At 38.5% G+C, this 20,499-nt stretch overlaps 1 protein-coding gene across 8 annotated transcripts in view; it reads left to right on the top strand.

The window, feature by feature from the left end:
- myocd (myocardin) overlaps positions 1–20,499 on the top strand; it is a 106,941-nt gene that overhangs the window by 63,746 nt on the left and 22,696 nt on the right. Inside the window, exon 1 of one of the 8 annotated variants that reach the window (XM_049013163.1) lies at positions 18,580–19,458. The exons of 6 other annotated variants lie outside the window; for them this stretch is intronic. In XM_049013163.1, the coding sequence (XP_048869120.1) occupies positions 19,404–19,458 (55 nt within the window). In that variant the 5' untranslated portion in view covers positions 18,580–19,403. Of the gene's footprint in view, positions 1–18,579; positions 19,459–20,499 lie in introns of those variants that run through there. One more of the 8 variants, XM_049013160.1, reaches the window with a different exon arrangement.

The following is a 20,499-nucleotide window of genomic DNA, read 5'->3' as shown; positions in this document are numbered from 1 at the left end:
CATTTGTTAAAATCGTTGCATGCGGTTTAGAATCGCGGCTTCTAAAGTCCTCTAATGTGTCATTTTTATGCAACAGATATCCATCACACTTGCTGATGTTACGCAACATACAACATGCCACTAAGAACGCTGTGACCTTCTGAGGGCTATATTGTAATTTTCCACCTGACTTATTTCAATATCTGAAACACATTTTCAGTGATCCAAACGTCTCACAATTGCAGTACGTGCTTAATTCTGATAATGAACTTGAAAGGGTTTCATTAAACAGTATGATTACATGAAAGGACCAGATGTACTCTATGAAAAACTCTGTGAAGCATTTATGTGAGCTCTACTCTGAGGTGCTGCTAATGTATGGTTTCTGGGGCTGGTAACTCTAATGAACTTATTCTCTGCAGCAGAGGTAACTCTTGTCTTCCTTTCCTGGGACGGTCCTCATGCGAACCAGTTTCATCATAGCGTTTGATGGTTTTCGTGACTGTACTTGCGGTTTAGAATCGCGGCTACATTCAAATTCAGGATACATTCAAAATTCTTGCAATTTTTCCGATCGACTGACCTTCATGTGTAAAAATTACAATAGACTGTCATTTCTCTTTACTTAGTTGAGTGGTTCTTGCCATAATGTGGAGCAGAACAGTGGTTGAATAGGGTTCTTCACTGTATAGAACTATGTACCAACCCTATCTCTGCACAACACAACTGATGGTCTCAAACACATTAAGAAGGCACGAAAAACACAAATGAACTCTTGACAAGGCGCACCCGTTCCTTGAAACCCATTCCTGGTCAATACCTCATGAATCCGATTGAGAGAATGCCAAGGGTGTGCAAGGCTGTCATCAATGCAAAAGGCGGCTACTCTAGAATCTAAGAATCTAAAATATAAAACAAATTCCGGTTTGTTTAACACTTTTTTGTTTACTGCGTAATGCCACATGTGTTGCTTCATTGTTTTTAAGTCTAATATTAATTTTCAAGTACAATTTGCAGAGAGGTTTATATTTCAAATTAAAAATGTACTTGTGCTTAAGAAATTGTAAACCAATACGTAAGAGTTTAAGTGTTGCACATGCTTGAAATACTGCATGGGTTACATAAGGGATCCTATTGCATTTATTAGAAATTCATATTAGCTTCATATTCATAGAATGCAAACCCAGAAGTTTTTACTGTATCGGTTGACTGTAGTACAACAGACAAATTTGTGTTCTTAGTTTTGAAAGTGCTTCGCAAATCAACACTTGTTATTCTTGTCATCCATATTGAAAGTTTTATTACACAATACAATTTGTAGGCTGCTTTCTAAAGGTGTTTTCATTTGCTTTTGTGGCGGCTGCATTTGAGAGATTAAACTCATCTGGATATGATTTTGCGTCATTTGGAAGGCTTACAGGGGCCTACCACAGAGATCTCTGAGGTTACTAGAACATTCAGTCCAGAAGATTAAGATACAGCAAGCATGAAGCATTAGTCGTTAATTATAAAGTTTGTCGCTAATTCGTTATTTTATCAAATAAGTTCTGTGGTTTTTTAGGATGTTACATTGGAAAAGAAGGAATGAAGCCTTTAAATGCAGAACTATGGCTTTTCAGTTAAAATAATGATATGGCCTTGCAAATAGAATTTGCTTGCAAATAGAATTGTTTTGAACTTATAACAAATTCCTTAGCATTCTCTTGTACATTAGTTTTAAAAGGGTGTACATTTCTGGCAATTGAGCACATTTTACATCACCAATAAAAAATAAAAAAAAAAACTTTTTTTATATGTACTGAATATTACGGTTCATATAGTCACAGATAATAAAAATAAAATGATTGGTCCAAGATTGTCTCTGTGCCAATTTGGAGTGCAGGGTTTTTTGTTTGTTGTTTTATGCATCTAATTCATCCCTGAAATTATTCTTGCATATGAAATTGCTTATCTGTTGATCATAATTTCAGGTTTGATTGAATCCATTTATGAAAACGAGTCCAGCAGCAAGGTCTACAGAAAGAACTGCAGTCCACATAAAAAGAAAAAAAATCAAGTAAATATGATCCAGTTTCCACAGAATAACTGATACATATTCATGGGCTTTATGCACTGAGGGGCCCAAACATTATCTCGCAAAAACAGTGTAAAGTCTGGGATATTTCAGACGGTAAGCTAACATTTGTTACTCACCGTTCACATGTTGAATGCAGAAAAAATGGGCAGGAATAAAGATCTGAGTGACTTTTGCAGGGGCCAAATCCATCCATCCATCCATCCATCCATTTTCCAAACCGCTTATCCTACTGGGTCATGGAGGGTCCGGAGCCTATCTTGGAAGCAATGGGCATGAGGCAGGGAACAACCCAGGATGGGGGGCCAGCCCATCACAGGGCACACTCACACACCTCGGCATGTTTTTGGACTGTGGGGGGAAACCAGAGTACCCGGAGGAAACCCTATGACGACATGGGGGGAACATGCAAACTCCACACACATGTGACCCAGGCAGAGACTCGAACCTGGGTCCCAGAGGTGTGAGGCAACAGTGCTAACCACGGCACCACCATGCCGCCCCCAGTGGCCAAATCATTATGGGCATATGAGCGGGTCAGAGCATCTCGGAAACGGCAAGGAAACGGCATCTCGGTCGGCCATGGTGAGTACCTACTGAGAGTGGTCTGAAACGGAAACAGTCACGGACTGCAGCCAAGACCCGTTGATGCAGGATGTGAATGAACAGAAGGGCTTCTGTGGCACAAACGGCAGGTAATTTCGATAACAGAAACAGCACACAGTACATGGAACCCTATCGCGTAGTGAGCTACGTAATCCATGGATTGGATTTGTTGGTCCAATGCATCCCACAAATTCTTGACACGTATTTGGCCATGATGCAACAGAAGGAGGGATTCATAGAATTCCATTGCTGCATGTTCCTGTTCTGGCTCTCCCATGCCATTGTAGGCGGTGGTTCTCAGTGGTGGACAGGGTTCAGCATTCTGATTGGCCTACATCTGTGAAGCCACATCCTCAGCAGGGCTGGATGACAAGTACGTCATGACAATACGCTCCCATGTTCAAAATGATCTGTCATTTGTGCCACACCTAATGTTGGTTCATCCAGACAGGATAGCCTTCATTCACATCCCACAATGACAAGCCCCAGCCACCCAATACCCACTCAGCGGTTCATGGTTTTCCCTCTGACCCGTCTCAGTAGGTACTCATGTTTGTCTTTATCCCTGCCCGTCTGATCTGCATTCAACATTCTGCATTCAGTGAGTACCGAAAGCTAGCTTACCCTGTAATACATCCCAGACCTTGAAATGCACCATTTTTACAAGATAGTCAACTTTATTCGCCTTGTATTGGGGCTGATCATAATGTTTTGGCTCGGACAGATGTGAAAAACAGTCCAGATGACTAGTCGGTACGCGAACATTGAGAATGTATCTGACTGTGCAGTGTACTGTACAACGGCAGGAAGCAGCTTTGCTATAAACAGCAGAGGGGTACACCTCAAGCTAGCACTTTAGAGATGGCGAGTTTGTGAAATTCCTCCCAGCTGGCTGGTATTGGACCTATGAGATAGAGGTGCCACCGAATACCTGAATCGTGTTGGATTAAAAGAAGCTTGTGAGGCTTTTGTTGTTACTCTCATAGGAGCTTCTTATCTCTGGGGGGTCTCTGTTGAGGGGATAGTCATCACTGCTCAGTATAGGGAGTAGATTGGATGCCTCTCTTCTCTCCACCACCTCTGCAGCCTCAGCACTATGACAGAACTGGGCTTCTTAATCAGTTTATCTAACCTCCTTCCTCTTGGTGTTGCCTGTGGCAAAGAACAGGTCCCGGCTAAGAATGGACTGGTAGAACATGTGCAGCAGTTTTGTTCACGAACCTGAAGGACTTGAGTCTCCACAGGAAGAACAGTCTACTCTGCCCATTCCTTGTAGATTCTACCTCTGACTCTGAAGTGTAGATGTTTCTTCGTACACCATCCCATGAAGCTCTCCACTAGTAGGCACCGCCCTTTCTCACTGATGCATCCAACACCTGAACTCAGTCACAAATATAAAGCAGCTTTACATTTGTTTCGAAAATGTTATTTGCTTATGGAAACTGTAAACTTTCAAGACTGTTGAGCTACAGCCAAGAACGGTTACTGTTCACCGATTAGGAATGAAGAGTTGAAATTAAATATAAATAAGGACAATGATTCTGCATACCAAAGCAATGGTAGACTTTTACAATTTATGAACCAACGGAAAACAGATATGTGACAAATTGTTTACGCAAACACATTCTTTGTAGTAGAACTTACACCTGGGAGGCAGATGTACACCTCTATAACCATTCCTTAATACAGGAGCATAATGACATTTTTTTCTTGGAGTTATAAATTCTGCAGCATGAATGTGTGAAGTTGTGGTTTGCACAGAATATTACCATCATCTGGACATGAATAATCCTTTGCTGTTCATTTACTCAAACAAATGAAGGAACCACACTTATATTACATGCTATCTGTATGTCTCTTTAAAAATGTAACTCTACACCTCCAGGGTTATGTTAGGGTCCTGTGACTGACGTTTGCATATTCTCCATGTGAGCTTTATATAGGTATTATATAGGAATTCTGATTTCCTCCTGAGTCCTAATGTGTATTTCAGTGTCTCCAAAGTGCATTTGTGACTGAGTGTGTGGCTGTGCATCTTTTTGTGGACTGGTCTCCTGTTCACTGTGTCCTCTGTCTCATGCCCTCAGCTTCCAGCCAAAGAATCCAGTTTCATTGTGACCCTGTACTGCAGTATTTCCCAGCCCGGTCCTCGGTAACCCCTAGACAGTCCGTGTTTTCAGGATCTGGGAGGGAGCAAGAACCCGGACTGTCTGGCAGTCCCTGAGGACCTAGTTGGGAAACACTGCAGTACTGGATAAGCGGTATGAAAAATGGACGGATGAATACTATTAACAAGTATAGCATTATCAACTCTTTGTTTTGTTTTTGATTTTGCAACAAAGTAGAATCCTCTTTAAATTCCCTTTCAGTAAATAGTAGATAATACGTGTGTTGGACGGAGATTGTTTCAGTTTGGTGATGTAATGTTTAAAGTGCAACCTGATATTTTAGGAAACAAGGCATTGTCCTGAAGAAACCTGTGTTTGAGACATGAACCCAACCACAATCATGTCTTATTTAGGAGTAATGATGAAGAATTAATCACTTAATGGCCACATGAACATGTTTTACAAGATGATATAATGCTGGCTTGTGAAAAGAACATTTACAGGGAATGACTAAATCTACAGAATTGCATCCTTTTTCATTCATCAGTAGGAACAAAGGGTGATAAGGATTGTTGGATACTGGACATTTTTCAGAAACTATGCAGTGTGAGTGGAAAAACTTAGGTCATTTAATTCAGAAGTCTATTTAAAGACGTTTTACAAGGGAATAGTAAACAAATGTTGAAAATTTCAATTAAGCCGGAGAGCAATGATGACCTAAAAACAGCCTTCCCAACTTATTTAAAAGCAAAGTTCTGCACCACATTAAAACTTGGATTTTACAGAAGCAAAGATTAATGAATACTTTCTTTTTCTCATCTTTTATTGTGGATACAAGAGATTTCGGTTATGCATTTTGCTAAGGAAAAAAATCTTCAATCTGAAAATGAAAACAGTAACATGATATACGTAACTGATCTTCTTCAAGAGAGACATTTAAAAAAAAAAACAAGTTTTCTCCTTGGAAGGTGATTTGGAACAAATCAGATACTTCTAAATGCACCAAAGTCTGAGAGCACTTTACTATTCTATATCTCTCTATCAAAAATAACAGGGGTTTCTAATAAAAGTAAATGACCAGTAGTCTTGTTAGAAATATACTGCAGCAAAGCTTAGAAAATATTAAAGTTCAGACATAAAAAATACTTTCAGTAATATTAAATTCTGTAAAGCACAATGAATCATATAATCTCATAGTCATGTAGTCGTTCTCGCATTTCTCTCACACCATCTTTTATTTGAAGTTACACTTGTGACATCAGTGATTTGGCACCTTCTTGCACAGGATTTTTTGCTTTTCCCTCTGACAAACAACCTTGTGATATGATAATTACAAAAATGTACTAAATTAAACGTAAGTTTTTTTTATTGCAGTTTAATTGTTGAACCACCACAATTTGCCTTCTCTTTTGCAGCTATGGCCCTGAAGTCTTAGATATATGGTTCATAATTCTAGTGGGAGAATAAATTGTTTTCATTCACCGAAGGAATAAGAGGAAACATTTGAGAGAGTTTTCCAGCTGTACACTGAAAACTGTTTCATCACGGCTGTCGGGTGCCTTGCCTCGGATGTGGTCATGCTATTTCTCCTGATGTTCCTCACCCCTTCCACATAACACCATCCCATGCAGCTCTTGTTATGCTAATGGTCCCACTCAGACAGCTACACAGGGTCCGGAGCTGGCGAGATGCTCAGCAGGCTAACCCTCTATGCCTGAGATAGGATGGTTGTTTGTTCAAGCCCCGGCCTGGACGAAATAGTCACGTGTTTGTGGGCCAAGGCCCTTGACCTGCAACTACAGGGATGCTGCACGCTGGCTGACACTGTGCTGTGACCCCCCCCCCCCCTCCCCCCGATGTGCAAGATGGGGTAGGTGAAGAGAAGCATTCCGATGTACTTCTGCAACTGAAAAATAAAGGGTCCTCACTTTTATTTTAGGCCATGGAAATAAAGTAATTTTTACCTTCATTTATATTCTGTAAGATTAGCAGCCTGGCTGCTTTTTGAACAAGATATATTTGATTTATTTGATTGTCCTGTAAGATTACCTGAAGTTTTGGGGGCATTACTTATTTCTCCATAGTTCAATTTATGTGGACGTTTTAGTATGCATATAGCAGGCATTGCCGAGGATATTGACCTGGGATTTTGGCAACAGAAGGAAGCTGGTATCGATTAAATGTTGATTTAAAAAGCATTCTTCATGAAACTAGAATTAGGAAAAAAGTTTGTTTGTTATTGAGATTCCTGACAAAAGTTTCCATTGTGTTAGCCAAGCTAGCGCAGAACTGGATAAAAATGAATGCACAGTCTGCTCTTGAAAACCAGACAATCAACAGTATGAGTTGGCTATTCCCAAGAGTTTCATAACTGGCTGCATTTGTCACATACCTGGGGCTTTCATTCCTTTACTGATTGACCTTATTTCCATGCGTGGTTTACTAGGTGAGTAAACCGTGTATCTGCCTGGTCTCTTGCTCCTGACACTATTGCCACCAGAAGCTGCCATACACCATCTTCCTTTGTTGATATTGATTATAATATTTTGATCATGTCTCATTAGCTATCTTCAAAAGAATCAACGATGTGTGTCACTTTTGAATATGAGTAGGCCAGTGGATCCCCCACCCCCAACCACATTAACATGGAAGGCAGTTGCTATGGCGAGGAAGGCAATCAGGAGCGGAAATGGCGGGAAGGTGGGCGTAGCCATGACAGCAGTGTTCCCAAATGCACGTATGTGACTCAAATATAATTTTAGTGCGTAGATTTGCTTGAACATACTTGAATCTTACCCAAAATTATTGTGATTTTTTTAAAGCATACTGTGTTTTTTTTTTACCCGTTTTGTAGAAAGAATTCAGTGTGTTTGTTCATACGCTTTGAGGACTTGGTGACAGGCTGTATTCTTTATATTCATATTGGTAAAGTAATTTATCCAGTATTGGATTGCAAATAGGTACACAATTATACACATGATGAGTAAGTCTGAAACATACATTGTGCCAAAACATATGATTTAGACTGTGGACAGTAGCACCAAGATGCTCCTCTCAGTAAAACTACACTGAAAAGGCATGTCTTGGTTGGATTTAAAGACCCATAACTACAGGCCTAAAGCTTCTAAAGCTGGACATTAGTAAAAAATTTTGTAATAAATTAAATCACAGGAGAGGAAACGAAAGCATGCTAACCATTTTCATGTGTTTCAAAAATGGTATTCATGTTAGTCCTATATTTTACAGCTCGAGGTATAGATTTTACTATGCAAGGCATGTACCAGAAGGAAAATGCAAAGTTAGAACCATATGTTAATTTTAAGGGGAACCATATGCTGATGATTAAAGACATGCTATTGATGGGAAGAGAGTGAGCAAAGACGTCAGTGTAAAGGAAGTCTGGATAACGCAACTGTCGCTTTCCTGACACACAATAAATTAAAGCAATGAAAATAGACAGTAGACACTACTGGATAATTTGATTATTAAAACTCAATTAAAATTGCTGTATGATTAGCTGGAATGCAGCTCTTATGTTTACAGACTACAGCCCAGCCTCTCATTATCATATCTCATTATCCATTTCTTTATTAAAATTTCAATGTATACATTTATCCGATACTCCAGACTCTCACGTTTATCTATAGTCCTACTTCTATGTCATATTTTCAGGAAATAGACACATAAGGAAAAAAGATTATGTCAAATTGAGTAACATTGGTTCTTTTTGGCAGTAACTGAACTCTTTAGAATTAGTTTCTTTTAACTTTGGTGTTTAAAGTATTGATTTGAGAAGTACAAAGGGATGATTCAGTTTATAATCCAATAAAGCTCTACAGAGACCTTCTTCTTCTTTTCCTTCTTTTTCTCCTCCTCCTCATCCTCCTATCTTTTTTCTTTTTCTACTGCTTTATGTCAGCCATACATGTGCTCATGAAATCCTATTTAATCTAAGTAAGCTTATGTTTTTTCACATAGCATTTTTCATTCGCTTTATGATTTTTTTTTTTATTATTTGAGAGTCATGATTCTTAAGTGTGAAAATCTGAGTCAGACATAGTGTCTAGGGATGAGTCGCTGCATTGATTTAGGACTGAGTCATTAAAAAATTGTTTCCAGTATAACGAGATTCTTGGACTTGAGAACTACAACCAGTTATTTTTAGAAACGTATACAATGTCCACAACTTGTGGTATGTATTATCTGACGTTAGCTCTTGTTGTAAATTGTAGGCACACCGTTTCTCCAAATTCCATTATTTTTAAACTTAACACTAAGTTGTTATATCCTTTGATTTTTCTCAGTAAGTTAAGTCATCATCTACTGATATAATTCTTCTACCGTCTTTCATCGTTTGTTCTCCTATTCTTGCATTTTGATGCAGGATTTCCTACAATGCAAAAGCAGTACACAACCCACAATATATTTCTATGGTGACTCTAGAAAATAATTGAATAATTACAGGAATGATACTACAAATTCAACAATAAGCATGAAGTTAGACCAAACTCAAGAACATACTATTTAAGTTTAAGCTAAATTATGGAAATAGTGAATAGTGAGTATGTTCACGTCAAATACAAATCAATGATGACTTGTTAGTGGTATCCAGAACAACTCAGAGCATTTATAACTTATTTTTAACCAAAACGTCGGTGTATCACATTTTAAGCAGCATTAAATAAAAAGACTATTTTTAAATGTTCAAATGCCTTGTTAAGACCTCTGAGAGCTAATGGCCAGTAGATAAACACTCCAGTAAAGATACTACTAGTGAGAGCTTGTCATGTCAACACAAGGAAAAGGTGTTTTCATCTGTGAGAAGTTTGTGTCTAACATTTCTTGTATATTGGCTGACCTGGAACTCTCCTATCAATTCTGTTAAACACACAACCTGTTTTACTCTTGTTTCAACGGAATCTTTGCATTATATGGATAAATTTAGCAGATGAATTTTCCACTGGAGAATATCAAAAGCGGATGAGTGTTTGAAGAATTGCACGGTGCATTATGCAGATTGAATTAATGAATGAATGAATGAATGAATGGGTAATGGGCAGCACCTCCCAAGAGTTTGAATCTGACTGTGTGTGTGCAATTTGCATGTTTCCCCAAGTAGCATGGGTTCTCTCCCACAGTACGAAGATGAATGTGTGTGTGTGTTTCTGTGTGTGTTTGTGTGGGTTTGCATAGATCGCATTTGGGCACCAAAATATCCCCAAGGTGCGGTAAAACCTGAAACTTCCTTACTCTTGGGGACACTTCTTCAGGTCCCCATTTGGATAACCTCAATTTTATAAAAATCTGTGAATGCAATCAAAAAAGTAAAAGTGCCAAATGTCTTGTATTTTGTTCAGTTACTTATAGTTAAGGTTAGGGCTGGGTAGGGGTTAAGATCGTCATGTTGGTTTTCCCCATAGAAATGAATGGAGAGTCCCCACAAAGATATAATGACAAACCTGTGTGTGTGTGTGTGTGTTTCCCCCGCCTTGTGCCCTAAGCTGTCTGGGACAAGTTTGAGGCCCCCGTTCCATGACCCTGACAAGCACCTGGAAGATGAATGGACGGATAACTTGATCAACAGAGACAGATATTACATAAAATTATCACTCTTATACTTAACCATAGCAAAGCTGAAGGTGGGTGCAGATACACTGTTGTGGGAAATTAGGTAGAATTGCTCAAGAACAATTTTGAAATATGTAAGTGCAATCTTTTTTCCTGCAAAATATAAGCAATTAAATGAAAATTAAAATGCAATAATGTAGTATTTCTCATAGTACTTTCTGATATTAACCATGAGAGTCTTTCTCTTGCTCTGTGTATTAATAGAAAATTCCGGGTCATAAAACAAATTTAATTCTCCCTTATCCAGATTACTTTATCAACTTAACCCTGATTACAACACTAATGCACAGCCTATTTGACAGCAATAACTAACTGCAGGTGACATAAATATCACATGATATCTTGAAACAATGATGCACTGAATCTAAGTGCAAGATAAATTGCTCTTTAGGAGTCTACTTTGTACCTGTGATGTGTGAAGAATTTGTGTGTTTTTAATCTTAATACAGAATATTATACCTATAGCTTCCAGTATCACACAGCATGAAGTGTTTTAAGCACCTATGTACTTAAAAAGTATTCAAATAGCGCTTGAACCACATGTTTTGCTCTCAAATTAATATGTTTATGTGCATCTTTCAAAGGAGAGTAAGATGGGATGTATGAAAGGAAGCTTTCCAATGTACCTGTACTTGTGCAAATGGCAAATAAAAAAAAAATTTAAATACCTTAGTTAAAACCTTTGAATAGGCAAAATACTCCAATTCTATGAAACTATAATAGAATCTGCCATTTCTGTCAATCACGCCTTTAACAGAGCCTTGCTCCCGTGACTATTTATAATTCCTAATCCTGGGGTCAAGTGGAATCTCCCCTTCCAGATAACTTCCATTTATCTCAGGACAAAGCCGCGTTGCCCTTTTGCCCGGCTTGTTTCTGTCAAACAAATGTCACACACTTTATAACATGCGGCCTGAAGGGGTTTGGACCATACCAACAAAAACATTGTTTTTGTCCTTCTCCATTTAGTTAAAAATGTGCTGCATGACAGCGTGTTTCAGCGAGAGATTTAAAAAGTGCCGGGTTCAGTGTAGGATACCAAAGGCAAATATTTGTCTTATTCGATGTCCTTTTGTTTTCGGTGCACTGGTATGGTTTTTACGTGGAGCCCTGGAGATATTGCACGTTACACTCAAATAGTTCCTGTGAATGAAAACTTAGGGCGCAATTAAGAGCACTGCTAATAGGTGTGGCTGTTTCGGATCGTCATCGACATACAGTATGTAGTTCCTCAAAATGTAGGATGACACTCAACAAAGCAAGTGAGTGACTAAGCTGTTCCTCTTTCAAATTGGGTCCTGCATGTTATGGCCTTATCGATTAGTCACATTGTCACAGTCAGCCCTGTCCTAACCTACTATATTGTATCTCTTAGCTTCACCTATATACAGTAAATTTATGCATGTGTATGGAGTCCACTGATGCCTGGCCCCCCCAGCGTGATGCTTCCTGGAATAGGCTGTATGCTCAATGCAACCCTTTTCCAGATAAGCTGTTGGATGGATGGATGGATGGATGGATGGATGTATTGTTCATTTATAAGTTTGAAGAATTCATGCAGCCCTATCTATATATCTGGAACGATAATTACTGGTGTTCAAACGACAGTCCGCTGCGAAAGGGCAGAGCGGCCTTGTGTCAGTGAAACATAAGGGCTCTTAAAAGAGATCTGACGGTGAACTTTTAGAACATAAAATACGAAATGGGATCTGTGCAACATCAAGAAATATTTTATTCAACATTTCCAATACAAATGTCTTGTGAGCCTCAGAAACAGAGTTTGAAACAGCGTGCATGATTTTTTTTTCAAAATATATATTTACACAAAGCATGAGTAGCTGTTATCTGTAATGCAGGGATCTTTATTTATCTCTTTGTGAAACTGTCTCTGTTCAGGATGGTGAACAGGGCAACATGAATAGGGGAGGATTCCAGCATGGAACTTTTCTTTAAAAAAAAAAACAACTGTTACACCACCTGTTTCCCATTAATAACAGTTGTACAAAACCACATCTATATTATCTAGATACAAAGCCATGAGTCAATAAATAACCGCAGCCATTAAACATATTTACCCAGATGCCTTTATCTTATCAGGCATACTCGAATTATTTTACATGGCAATCTGATTTGCTGTGGCTGCTGCGGTGCTCATTCCTCCTGAGTTTGTGATGCAGATATTTACACTAGCAAGAGGAAAACAAGGCAAACGAACGAAAAGAAAAACCTACGTGACACATCAGAACATGCCGCAAAATGCAATGACTGCTTTTTGAATTTAAACCCTTTTCTCTGAAAACGATCCGAGAGGGTAAAGGAGCAGGTTCTAACAAAGAATCACATAAATGGACTTGACACCTCCTATCTCATACCTTTTGTTAATGTTTATTGACGGTATTGTAATGCTAATACTGCAGCTGCTGAGATTACAGCATGTTAATTTAGAAAAAGAAAATAACTATGGTAGTGATTCTTGTCACTTTATATTATTAGTTTTCCAGAAGCAATTTATAGTCCTGAACCCGCAACACATCATGTTTATTTTAGTCTCTCAATTGCCTTCTGTCGATCTGTAATGGCATTTAATATTAATAAAAGTTTGATCCAAGTAGAATGTACAATGTAGAATTTCTTTTTTTTTTGTTCCTTTCAATAGCTGCAGCTGGTGTTTGGAAGCATTTCCTCCTGAGGGCTTTGATAATGATGTAAATGGTGTCCGCAAAGCGCTGTCTGTCTCTAGGCCTCTGTCAGCACCTCTGGCAGCTGACAGCTCCCAAATCCCAGACCTCCATCTTCTCTTGCGAGGCCAAAGAAACTGTTCTACTGTAGCAGTCACAATAAGGAAATTGTTCCTTTTTAATTAAGAGAATCAGATATATTCATGAAATCTGTTTTAGATTATTTTGCAGTTGTGTGTAAAACAGTGGCCAAATACTGTATTCATACTGTGTCACCAGTTTAACTTTGATATGGGGAAGATAATATTGCTTGTTAATAATGGTTAATGTTTTAATGTAGCTTTTATCTCACATATTTGGAAATTGTGGCTTGTGATGCTTATGCCTTTAATCGGCATCATTCTGTCCTCAGAATTTCACTGTAGTCTAATCTAATCTGTTACTTCTGAAAAACATTGGTAGGGCAATGCTGAGGCCGTGTAAAGAATGACGACTTCTGGGACCGTGTCTGGGCATTTATATTCTTGGCCTGTATCTGGATATCAAAGAAATGGATCTGGATCTCGGTTTCGGATCAGAAACGGGACTTGAACAGAAATTCGCCGAGAACTGCATTGTGTAACTCTCAGAGCTTGGAGTTTGGACATGAAAGGTGTTGGATTACACAGCCCTGGACACCTCAAGAGGATGTCTGCAGTAGGAAGATGGTTTCTAAAAAAAAGAATAATGAAGATACAGCCTGATTCTGAGCAGCATTTGAATTTATACTAGCCATCATAGATTAAATAATAATAATAATAATAATAATAATAATAATAATAAATTCACAGTTTCAAGTACAAAATATTGCAATTTGAATTTCAAACTTATTAATGTAAATGCAGGCATAGAATATTCTTTTCTTTTTTTAAATTAATATTACTTGCAAACCTCATCCCCAAAATATTACCGCTGTGTGTAAACCTTCCGCTTTACTGTTTTGTAACCATGACCTGGGGGCAGACAAGAAAAGACCCTTTTGGACAAAGTGAAAGTATATTCCAGTCTTGCATTTCTTATTACATTAATGGTAAGTGGTTTTAATATGGAGTATATAAATACATTTTTACAGAATGCCATATATGCATGCATATACTAGCTGCACTCTTTGATAACCTCCTCCTTATGAGAATTAAAGCATACTGTATTGTTTTAGAGAATCAAGTAAATAAAACATACAGCACAACTAATGTTGAATGCTTTACGTTTACATTATTTGATTTTGAAAGTAACATATATTGGTACCAGGGTGTAAGTTTGGTTTCAACATTGGTAGGAACCAAATCAGCCCTGAACCACCTACCCCTAAACACATGATACTCTATTGGAAGGACATGTCCCTACTGTCCATACCCAGATCCCTTGCATTGATACATAGCAACAGACTTAGATCATCATCTCATGCATGTTAAAATGAAATGATGCCTTATTTAGTGCTGAGAGCAAAGCTTGGGGTTACAGTGCTGGTTCAGCCATTTATCTGGCACCCCAGTGCAGTTTTCAAGGACCTTGCTCAAGGCGTCGATGTTACTATTCTACTGACTGTGGGATTGGAACCAGCAACCTTCAACCTACCTACCTAATATATATATATATTGTACTGTATATATACACACATACAAAGAACACAAGGTTATAATGAATGCATTCAAGACTGTCACCTCACACCTCTGGGACCTGAATTTAAGTCTGTGCCAGGGTTTCCTTTAGGTCCAAAAACATGCTGAGGCTAATTGGAGTTACCAAATTGCCCATACTGCAGGTGTGCATGTGTGAGTGACTGGTGTGTGAGTGTGCCCTGCGATGAATTGGCGCCCCATCCTGGGTTGTTCCCTGCCTTGTGCCCATAGCCTCCAGGATAGGCTTTGGACCCCCCCCCTGCTTATCCCTGAGTAGGATAATTGGTTTCAGAAAATGGATGGATGGATAGTTTAAGGGGGATGAGTTTTCAGACTTTTGTTGAAAGAGCCTTATCAAAGTGGGCTTGGCCGAAAAGAGAGTTTTGTGTTTGGAGTGTAAAATAGAGATCAGTTAGCCACCAGTGAGGACAGTTGGGTCCTTTTTTGGGGTGCAGAAACTGAAGTGCAAAGATTTAATAATAGTCTTGGAAAGGCTCTGTTGATTTGTTTCGACGACATTGACTTATTTAGGTATAGTACTAATGAATCTGTTCTGGCAATGCAAGTTTATGGGTGTTACTTTCAGCAGATATCGTCTTTTATTTAACTGTTTCATTAAAAGTGATCATGTACATGGATGCCACAGTCATTCCGTAGATAACTTGATGAGTGATTTTGCAGCACCAGGCCGTGTGAGTGTTCCCTGTGATAGCTTTTTGTCCCAATCAGGGTACACCCTACCTTCTGCTACATGCTTTCAGCAGTAGGCTTCAGGCATACAGTGATCCCATGTTGGATAGGCAGTAATGGAAAATGCATGGATGGAACAATGCTGTACAGAGCATACAGTACCACCATCACATCAGATAATATCTAAGAGTTAACCCTAATCTTTGATGCAGAGCTTTGGTGCATGTCCTTTATTTAAAATAAGACCACTGAAATATTATTTGGCCTCCCACGTGGCATGAAGCCATCATTCTAGGGCGTAAGCAGGGGCAGAATCAATTACTGAGATATAAACACATAAAAGCACAGAATAATATCGGGGTGTTTTACTTTGCGCAGTCCAGATTCCATGTGAGCTAACCTATGTGATTGCAGTCATTTTTTTTCTTTTGAATTCCTCTCAGATTACTTTTGCCAGCTCAAAAGACGTTTTGTAATTTCACACTAAAGAAAATGTTCCCTACCTTGGATCTGGGAGGATCTGGCTCCAAACTCTTATTGTCATTTTTTTGGCTTGTTTCTTCCCCAAAGTGCTGTTAATGAAGACCTTACTTGAGTTAATGAAGTATGTTGAAATAGAGTCTTTACTTGGCTGTGACACCCCAAAGTGCTGAAGCATTTCACTCTCTGGCAAGGCTGCTAGACTAGAAATGATCGCCGTAACCATATATTGCAATATCTAGGTTTGTAAATCTTAATGGACATTAGATCTGTGGATGGAGAATAATTAAGTTGCTTTAATTTTAGATGCAATACGGAACCTGTTATATGTTATCGCTGAAAGAGTTGAAGGAAAAGTTAGGGATCAGTGGAAAAGATCTCGTAGGACATGTATTGTAATCAAAGTGACACAAGCAACTATAAAAGCACGGAAATCTTGCAGAAAACGCCAGTCATGTTTCAATAGATGTGGAAATTACAAGACACAGAGTAACAAAACAGTGATAGGCCTCTTGCCTTGTGCCTCTGATAAATGATTTAAGTGCACCATTTGTGAATGTTTACCTGCAGTTTCAGCCATCCCTCCAAGCTAGTCAGAACCGCGATGGTAAGCAGAGGACTGTAATTAAAGCGACATTGCAACTGAGACCAATGGGCTTCACGCAGATAAGAACCAGCTGCTGCATCTGCCAGGCCTATTCCCACAGTGACAAACCAATAGTTCCCTGTTTATTGCGTTCATGTTTTCCAGGAGACGGCTGCGTGTGTTGGCTCCTCGGGTTCTAGGTACAGCACAACAGGCACTACAGCCGATATCTAGTCTGGCTGCTCTAACGCCAGGCTACCAGATCTGTAGCGGAGCCAGAGTCATGTCAGAGGAAAGCAGGCTTCCTCATATCCACCTCCCCCAAGAGATAAAAATCAAAACTAGAATAATATCAGACATGCAAAATAGTAATACAACTAATGAAGATCGTTACAGGGTCAAATGAAAACTATGAGCAGAATCTACATGTTACGAGATTAACGAAAGTTAGTCACATTCTTCTTTATCTAATGTGCAGCCCATTAATTAACAAATTCCTGTGACTGATATGTCTAGATTTTGTAATAAAAGTGCATTTTCACTAAGTAGTACTGTTCAGCAGGGGAGCAAATATGTATACCACTATAAAAATATTTTGCATGTCCCAAGATCAAGAAATGTAAGGTAGTGTAGTATTCATTGTTACATTGTTATAAGACTTTAGAATATGTCAGTCCCCTTTTTAAGAGTCAGGCAGAAAAAAAAGTTTTATTTTCGTATTTAGTATTTTATTACGATATAAACCTGTTTCTGCTCACATATAATTGTATGTCTGAGCGTATAATGGCATTACCCATGCATGTTATTTATATGGTTTTATGGTGGGGAATTATTGTAAAACCACACATTTTAGAATGATTACAAATGCGTTACGCTAAATCAAATTGTTGATGGATCCAGCGTGGTTTAAAAGTGAAATATGTTCAGTACGGTTCATTTTACAAATAAAGAAACTTAGCCATCAGGGTGGCATGCCTTTAACGTGAGCACTGTTCCAGCGAACCGTCGCTGACGAAGTCGTGTGCACTATTACAAAGAAGCATACATCATAAATGGGGAGCGATGACTCATGCCTGGATGTGTTCCAATGAGAAGCTCCAATCAGTTTATTCAGATGAAACATGTCATCCTCATTGACACCAGGCCCAATTAAGGTGGGGATTAAGATAGGACTCTGTGACCTTCACTGGAATTTCACAAGGATGCAATGTGTTCATTGTCAAACTCACTGTTGAAACCCTACTTTAAGCACTTTCACCTGCTAATTAACTGATCCAAAAGCAAATCAGTAAAATTTGTGGGTTTACGGCGATCCAAAGAGGCACAGACGAGTTTGTAACACAAGACATTTTTATATAAACAGTTTACTTTGATTAAATAATGGAGTCAGGTCTAGAACACTTCGCACTCAGTTGCTTTGTGTGTGATCTACAACGAATAGCCAACATACCAAAATTAGTACTGCGGGAGTATTTTAAGCCTCAAAATGCAGTACAGGATCCACATTCTCAACAACAGCAAGTCTAGCTAGTATGGAGCAATACAGAAGTGAACCTCAGAAAGGAAATGCAAAAAAAGTGTTTAAAAATGAAGAGGGGAATTATGCGATAAGTGGGCATTTTAAAATAAATGTATTGCTTGGTTTCTCTGATTTGACTGACCTAGATCTGCAGGAAGCCAGACACAATGACGTTATACTAATCATGAGCACTTGGTGGCCACATTTCCAGCAGATCCACCAAACAAATTCAAGTAGTAGAACATTAGAACTATAAAAAACCAACAGAAACAATTGTTGAAAAGTTGAATAGGAGAGTTAGGAAACGGATACACAGAATACTCACATTTTTAAATAAATACACTGAGACATTCCGAGGGATTATTCTGACTTATTTGAATATTTTAGATTTATAACACGTGTCAGATATAGTTTAGATCTTAGTGACACAGCACATAGAGTTAGGGATCAGAGGAACTGTCTGTGTGTAGACTGTAGACAGTGTCTCCACAAAAGTTTTGCAGGCATGTAGCTAACCAAAATCAGAGCAAAACACAGACAAATGTTATGACTGTACTGGAGAGCTAGAGGGAGAATCATCTTCACTGTTTTGTCAGGATTATTTCTTACTTAAGACTGGGCAACATACTGACATAAAGAAAAGCTAAACAAAAACGTGAGGAATTTTAACTCGAAATGCAAATAATACAAATCATTTACTTCACGTTATACATAATCAACATCAGCTGCAACAGCAGACAAGGTATAGTTTTAGAGTGTTTATTTTATCGGTGGGAGATGTTACTCCTTTTGATATTTCCTAATGCAAATAGCTATAGTGAGGCCCTTATTTCTACTATGACAATGATTCGGCTCGCTGACCACTGTTTACTATTACTCGTGTGCACCGCTGATCCCCAGACTCCTTGGAGGACTGGTGTATATGTAACAGAGAGCTTGCTGGGATATCTGTGTGGTGACTGTCCTGGGGCAGACATTTTACAGGGGCGTCTGCAGCCCCCCTGGTAAGGTCTTTGCGGGAGGAGGGTTCTGTTGAGCCTTTGGTTTTCTGGACCCTCCCAGCACAGGGGAAATCATTCGCTCTCTTGTGGAGGGTCAGTGGTAGATGGGACCAAAAACCATTTACAAGTTTTGCTAGCTGACTGCATTTACGAAAGAACCCCAAGGGAATGCGCAGTCACTAGCGTATAGAAGTTTAAAGGGATAGACTCCCTTTTTCCCACACTCTTTAACTGCTTAGCCCTCAAATGTTTTCTTTTTTTTTTTAATTGAAGTGCTTTCTTCCTACATTTGAGCTAGACTTGTTTGTTGTCATTTAAGCCAGCATCTGATTTGAAGAGAGAAGAGTGTAATTTATGTGGCTGTCCTTCTGACACTGGACTTGTATTCAGAACACGATGACACTTCTCGGATCTGAACATTCTTTACTCATTCGAAGCAAGTTCAGATCAGGTGAGTTGTTTCACTTGTCTGGTCCATGTCTGAGCTTTATCTACTTTTATTCTGTTGTTTATATATGTCTTCATTGTTCTCTCTTATTAAAGGTTATTAAGGTTATTGTAAATCTGTTTTTTTTTTGTTGCTTTTCTTACAGTTTTTTTAAAATCTTCATATAATTTGTGAATTATGACTTTAGTGATTTATGACTGGCTTTTAATGTGTGGAAACTAACAAAATTTAAAACGTTTTTCTTCTTTTGAGATCTGAGTTAGGACATTATGGGAATATTTCAGCTAAACAGAATGTCTATACAACTAAAGCACATATTTTTGACACCTGGTACTAATTTTACAAGTAACATCATCACCATCCTCATAATCTTCACCATCATTATTATTATTAACACTAATGTATTTCCTGCTGATTTAAAGCTTGAGTACTGTTGTTTTGTGTCGGCGAATTATCTGTAGAATGAAGGCATCATTTTAATTTGTAAATTTCTTAGTATTACATAAAACAGCTGATGTTGGCTCAAGGCTCCCCTTTTAAGTACGTTTTAAAATCTGCAGCTGTTTATGTTACATGGGTCTGTATGGAATGGTCTGTACCGCCACCTCTCTGGTGAAAATGTTACTAAAACTGACTTGGACAGTATACTGCCTGGCTAATATTACTAGAGAGACTGTCAGTGCTAGCAGATGTATTTCATTGTGGTTCTGAACAAGAAACTGCTACAGTAGTATATTACATAACTTTTTTTTTTTCCAGGGATAGTCATTATAAAGATTGTCCCCGTTGTTTAAATTGTTTTTAAACTGGACTTTCCAAATTAATGTGAATATTTCAGTTATGCGAATTTAAAGACTGACAGCAATTTCAGACACTTGTTTACTGAAATAAGTTTGGACCAGGAATTATTTAAAGTATTTTAGCAAAACAGCTGATATACAGTTTTATAATTGCTATAATCTTATTAGTTTCCACCTGGTAATTGTCCGCCGTTAAACATGGCATACAACAACTAACACTAGAGTAAATTAGTCAGTCCGTCAA

The sequence above is a fragment of the Brienomyrus brachyistius genome, chromosome 5 (assembly GCF_023856365.1).
Source record: "Brienomyrus brachyistius isolate T26 chromosome 5, BBRACH_0.4, whole genome shotgun sequence".
NCBI lineage: Eukaryota > Metazoa > Chordata > Actinopteri > Osteoglossiformes > Mormyridae > Brienomyrus > Brienomyrus brachyistius.
This window is presented reverse-complemented; position numbering and strand designations above follow the sequence as displayed.